Below are 6,578 nucleotides of genomic sequence, written 5' to 3'. Positions count from 1 at the left end.
ATGGTCAGCAAAGAACGCCGTGCAAGACACATGGAGGGCAGTTCTGGGGGTAACTTGGTTATCGGTGGAGTGCAGCTCTTGGGGGGGGGGGGGGAGTGCAGCTATCGGTGGGTCACTTGGTTATTGGTGGAGTGCAGCTCATCGGGGGGGGTCACCTGGTTATCGGTGGAGTGCAGCTCTTGGGGGGGGTCACTTGGTTATTGGTGGTGCGCAGCTCTTGGGGGGGGGGGGCACTTGGTTATCTGTGGAGTGCAGCTCTTGGGGGGGGTCACTTGGTTATTGGTGGTGCGCAGCTCTTGGGGGGGGGGGTCACTTGGTTATTGGTGGTGCGCAGCTCTTGGGGGGGTCACTTGGTTATTGGTGGTGCACAGCTCTTGGGAGGGGGGGGCACTTGGTTATTGGTGTGCAGCTCTTGGGAGGGGGGGCACTTGGTTATTGGTGGTGCGCAGCTCTTGGGAGGGGGGTTCACTTGGTTATTGGTGGTGCGCAGCTCTTGGGAGGGGGGGTTCACTTGGTTATTGGTGGTGCGCAGCTCTTGGGAGGGGGGTTCACTTGGTTATTGGTGGTGCGCAGCTCTTGGGGGGTTCACTTGGTTATCGGTGGAGTGCAGCTCTTGGGGGGGGGGGGGATACGGGGTATCGGTGGAGTGCAGCTCTGGGGGGGGATACTGGGGTATCGGAGTGCAGCTCTGGGGGGGATACTGGGGTATCGGTGGAGTGCAGCTCTGGGGGGGGATACTGGGGTATCGGTGGAGTGCAGCTCTGGGGGGGGGGATACTGGGGTATCGGTGGAGTGCAGCTCTGTGGGGGAGGGATACTGGGGTATCGGTGGAGTGCAGCTCTGGGGGGAGGGATACTGGGGTATCGGTGGGGTGCAGCTCTGGGGGGAGGGATACTGGGGTATCGGTGGAGTGCAGCTCTGGGGGGGATACTGGGGTATCGGTGGAGTGCAGCTCTGGGGGGGATACTGGGGTATCGGTGGAGTGCAGCTCTGGGGGGGGATACTGGGGTATCGGTGGAGTGCAGCTCTGTGGGGGGGGGGAATACTGGGGTATCGGTGGAGTGCAGCTCTGGGGGGAGGGATGCTGGGGTATCGGTGGAGTGCAGCTCTGGGGGGAGGGATGCTGGGGTATCGGTGGAGTGCAGCTCTGGGGGGAGGGATACTGGGGTATCGGTGGAGTGCAGCTCTGGGGGGGGGGATACTGGGGTATCGGTGGAGTGCAGCTCTGGGGGGGGGGATACTGGGGTATCGGTGGAGTGCAGCTCTGGGGGGGGGGGATACTGGGGTATCGGTGGAGTGCAGCTCTGGGGGGGGTTACTGGGGTATCGGTGGAGTGCAGCTCTGGGGGGGTTACTGGGGTATCGGTGGAGTGCAGCTCTGGGGGGCGGATACTGGGGTATCGGTGGAGTGCAGCTCTGGGGGGGGTTACTGGGTTATCGGTGGAGTGCAGCTCTTGGGGGGGTTACTGGGGTATCGGTGGAGTGCAGCTCTGGGGGGCGGATACTGGGGTATCGGTGGAGTGCAGCTCTGGGGGGGGGGATACTGGGGTATCGGTGGAGTGCAGCTCTGGGGGGGATACTGGGGTATCGGTGGAGTGCAGCTCTGGGGGGCGGATACTGGGGTATCGGTGGAGTGCAGCTCTGGGGGGGGATACTGGGGTATCGGTGGAGTGCAGCTCTGGCGGGGGATACTGGGGTATCGGTGGAGTGCAGCTCTGGGGGGTACTGGGGTATCGGTGGAGTGCAGCTCTGGGGGGGGATACTGGGGTATCGGTGGAGTGCAGCTCTGGGGGGGGATACTGGGGTATCGGTGGAGTGCAGCTCTGGGGGGGGATACTGGGGTATCGGTGGAGTGCAGCTCTGGGGGGGGATACTGGGGTATCGGTGGAGTGCAGCTCTGGGGGGGGGATACTGGGGTATCGGTGGAGTGCAGCTCTGGGGGGGGGATACTGGGGTATCGGTGGAGTGCAGCTCTGGGGGGGGGATACTGGGGTATCGGTGGAGTGCAGCTCTGGGGGGGGGATACTGGGGTATCGGTGGAGTGCAGCTCTGGGGGGGGGATACTGGGGTATCGGTGGAGTGCAGCTCTGGGGGGGGGATACTGGGGTATCGGTGGAGTGCAGCTCTGGGGGGGGGATACTGGGGTATCGGTGGAGTGCAGCTCTGGGGGGGGGATACTGGGGTATCGGTGGAGTGCAGCTCTGGGGGGGGGATACTGGGGTATCGGTGGAGTGCAGCTCTGGGGGTTACTCCGGTGTCGGTGTGTGCAGCCAGTAACGTGGCTATCTTGCAGTTACGCACCGGGGGGAGCTGTATGTCTTTGGTGGCTACAACGCGCGGCTGAACCGTCACTTTCAGGACCTGTGGAGGTACACACCAGGTAGGTGCTGAGTGGTGGCTCCTGCTGACGGGACCCCCGGGCCTCCATCTTCATGGTCTCTCTTCGTAGAGGCTGGCCGCTGGCAGCGTGTGGAGGTGCAAGGAAAAGGCCCCTGCGCCCGGCGGCGGCAGTGCTGCTGCATCGTGGGTGACAAAATCCTGCTGTTTGGAGGCACCAGGTAACGGAGGCCGAGGCTGAGGAGATGTTACGTACACAAGAAGGGGATTGTGGGGGATCAGTGGTGAGAACGGGGGACGGGAGGGACTGGAGGGGACGTAACGGACATTTTATGATATTCTCACTGCAGTCCATCCCAGGACCAGAACCTCCAGGACGAGTTCTATCTGATGGATCACTCCGACCTCTACATTCTAGACTTCAGTAAGTTGTGGGAGGGGGCTGTGGCATTGTAGGTGGGTGGCTGTAGCATTGTATGGGCTGTGGCATTGTAGGGCGGGGGGGGGCTGTGGGCATTGTAGGACAGGGCTGTGGCATTGTAGGTGGGGGGGGGGCTGTGGGCATTGTAGGGCGGGGCTGTGGCATTGTAGGTGGGGGGGCTGTGGCATTGTAGGGGCTGTGGCATTGTAGGTGGGGGAGCTGTGGCATTGTAGGTGGGGGAGCTGTGGCATTGTAGGTGGGGGGGCTGTGGCATTGTAGGTGGGGGCAGTAGGTGGGGAGCTGTGGCATTGTAGGTGGGGGGGCTGTGGCATTGTAGGTGGGGGCAGTAGGTGGGAAGCTGTGGCATTGTAGGTGGGGGGCTGTGGCATTGTAGGTGGGGGCAGTAGGTGGGGGGGGCTGTGGCATTGTAGGTGGGGGCAGTAGGTGGGGGGGCTGTGGCATTGTAGGTGGGGGGCTGTGGCATTGTAGGTGGGGGCAGTAGGTGGGGGGGCTGTGGCATTGTAGGTGGGGGGCTGTGGCATTGTAGGTGGGGGGGCTGTGGCATTGTAGGTGGGGGGGCTGTGGCATTGTAGGGGGAGCTGTGGCATTGTAGGGTGGGTGGGGGCTGTGGCATTGTAGGTGGGGGACAGTTTGGGACTAGTGGAGGCTGCTGTCGGTAACTGCTGGGCCTCATTTCCTGTTTGTGCCGCTTTCTCCTTAGTTGGACTATTGGGTGGCGGACTGTCTTCTGCAGGGTTGGTAGTCGGGGGAGGGTTCGGCCCTTTTATTAACCCTATGAGGGGAGGTGATGAGTCGGTTTGCTGGGATTGTCCGGCGGGTGGCCCGCTGGAGGCGGGTGGCGCGCTGGAGCCGGGTGGGGCGCTGGAGGCCGGTGGCCCGCTCACTTCTTCTGTCTGCTGCAGGTCCCAGCCTGAAGACGCTGTGTAAGCTGGCCGTGCTGCAGTACAGTCTGGACCAGTCCTGGCTACCCCACGACATCAGGTGCCGGCCCCTGCGCTCACAGGACATGCCGCCCCTCCTATTTTCAGACTCATTAACCACTTTGTTCTCTGCTCTGCAGGTGGGAGCTGTCAGCTATGACCACAAACAGCAACATCAGCCGCCCCCTGCTGTCCTCCCACGGATAAGAGGAAGAAGAGGACGTCTGCGCCGCCCAGAGCACGAATCTGATTTCACTAACAATAAAATATCATTATAAAAGCTCCAGTCTGTGCAAGTAGCTGCAATCCACAGTGCAGAACACACCAAGACGATGACCACTCAAAAGCACTCAAGAATAGTGAGTGCAGCTCTGGAGTATAATACAGGCTGTAACTCAGGATCAGTAATGTAATTTATGTACACAGTGACTGCACCAGCAGAATAGTGAGTGCAGCTCTGGAGTATAATACAGAAGGTAACTCAGGATCAGTAATGTAATGTATGTACGCAGTGACTGCACCAGCAGAATAGTGAGTGCAGCTCTGGAGTATAATACAGGAGGTAACTCGGGATCAGTAATGTATGTACACAGTGACTGCACCAGCAGAATAGTGAGTGCAGCTCTGGAGTATAATACAGGAGGTAACTCAGGATCAGTAATGTAATGTGTCAGGGAATGCACAGGGACGACACCGGGGAGACCACATAATAGCTCACCGTGCAGTCACTGTGTCACGGATTTCTTCCGGAATCGCGAGCACACGATCCCGACTACTCACTTCTTAGGTATCGGTAAGCGACCAGTGAGCGTATGGATTCCAACGGATGGAATCCGTGTTTATGTCCTCCGTACGGTATCTGTCAGCTTCACGATAGCCCAATTATTATTATTCTCTGCCTCCACCGTCCAGATTTGAAATATAATACAGGCCTGGCCGGACGCCTACTTTCTAGTAGCGTATATGACTTCTTGGGAGAGAACGATTACAGGACAAAAGAAACGGAACTATTACATTTTATATTTAATCCAAAAGGGAGGCAGTGTTTAGGAAAAATATACAAGATTTTACAAAGGAGACATTACAATACATGAGCAGTTACATAAAATAATAAGGATTAAAGAAGAAACTTGCACTATACAGTTTGCAGGGGCGAATCATCATAGGTGGAGGAGGGGCTCCCCGATATGCTTTGAACATTATCGAACGTGACCCGTTGCTTATAGTCCTTTTACCCCCCTGGCAATGAGTACTGCTCCAACCTAAGCAAACTATTTTATGCTTAAGGGAGAGACCTCTCCACACTCCCTTGTGCCGACATCACAGTGTCTGGGGCGCCACCCTTCATGTTTGTATTAAAAATCTGTTTTTTGGGATAACTTATCTCTGGTTTATCCCAGAAGCCCAAAGTAGTACCATATTTTCTATTATGATTTTACCTTCATTTAGAGACCACTCATGATATAGTTGCCGTCTGCTATTTTGCTACTTTTGCGCCACAGCTCCCTGGTTTGGCTTACAGCAATGAGAAAATATGCACATCACTCCTTGGCTTTCCCTGCCACTAAAAATATAGGTCCCATTATTATCTGAATTATGGAACTTAAATATTCTGTATTCCGTATTGGTGCAGGTGAGAGTATAGACTTCCTTTTGAAGCTCGGGAATCAAGCTCCAACAGTTACAAGTAAATTGATCGCCAGCCTGTGTCTAATCACCCCCTGTTTCTGCCAGGGAGAAAGACCCTCACATTTTTTTTTTTTAAATCAAATGTTTTTTATTGATTTTTATAAAGATTTACAGAAAGGAAAAAAAAGGAATAAACAACAACAACCAGACAAACATTGGAGAAACAGTTTTCCACCCCCCGACCTTAAGAAGCATTAAACATGAGTCATTTATACATCTTGGCTCTGCAAAACCAGCATCATTAGATGAACAAATATTTGAGCATAGTAACAATAGTCCATCCAATTACATATAACTTGTGGAAGTACTAATCACATTTTTATTAATTTTCAAAGAAGTTTAATTTGAGGCATCAGATAAAGTAACTGAAAGCAAGCCGAGGCGTAATCTCCTCCGTTCCCTAGATGTCAAACCAGAGCCATCAATCCATAGACCCCAATATCTTGTCAAATTTGGAGATTGAATCTCTTTTTCGATATATTCCTTTTTCAAATTTACTAGCCAGTTTATCAATAAATTTTGATATCATAGGCTCCTGATCTGCGATCCATTTTTGGGCTATCACTTTTCTTGCCATATATAACATACGTGCTGCCGCAATTTTGCCGTACTCCTCAATAGTCAGATCTTCAACATATCCCACTGTACATACTAATGGTGAAAGCTCTACGTCAATTCAATAAACCCTGGTAATCATTGCTACAACACTCTTCCAGCAGGACACCAAGCTAGGACAGTTGCTCATCATATGAAGCAGATCTGCTATGTTAGTTTTGCATCTAGGACAGCGGGGACTTGAGCGAAATCCTATGATAAATAAGAATAGAGGTGTCCTGTATACCTGGTGCATCACATATATATGGGACAGTCTATGGGGTTCACTTAGACAGCTGTGGACTCTTTCCAGTATATCTGACCAGTGATTTTCCTCTATGGTCCCATTACACTCTCCCATTTCTCTTTTGATCGCAGCGGCTGGTTTGTCAATATAATGTTATAAAGTAATGAGATCAGTCCATGAGAACTGGGGAGATTAGCTATTCTCTGTATTATTGAGTTTCGGGGTACCCCTCCTTCCAGAACAATGCCTTCCCCCCGATATGTGTGCCCAACCTGTAAGTATTTGTAGGATTCAGAGGGAGGTCGCCCATATTCATTGTCGGCGGTGGGAATTCCTTCACGTCACCTATT

The 6,578-nt window shown here is 54.0% G+C and overlaps 1 protein-coding gene across 1 annotated transcript; it reads left to right on the top strand.

Annotated features, from left to right (window-relative positions):
• KLHDC3 (kelch domain containing 3) lies at nt 1-3,978 on the top strand. The gene is made up of 6 exons (XM_073673560.1): nt 1-49; nt 2,293-2,379; nt 2,449-2,557; nt 2,687-2,760; nt 3,681-3,759; nt 3,839-3,978. Exons 1-6 carry the CDS (start codon nt 1-3, stop codon nt 3,903-3,905), a joined length of 465 nt encoding a protein of 154 aa, XP_073529661.1. The 3' UTR covers nt 3,906-3,978.
• The last annotated feature ends 2,600 nt before the right edge of the window (nt 3,979-6,578 follow it).

The sequence above is a fragment of the Phyllobates terribilis genome, unplaced genomic scaffold (assembly GCF_046119375.1).
Source record: "Phyllobates terribilis strain yellow unplaced genomic scaffold, ASM4611937v1 Scaffold_3__8_contigs__length_932513732, whole genome shotgun sequence".
Taxonomy (NCBI): Eukaryota; Metazoa; Chordata; class Amphibia; order Anura; family Dendrobatidae; genus Phyllobates; species Phyllobates terribilis.
This window is presented reverse-complemented; position numbering and strand designations above follow the sequence as displayed.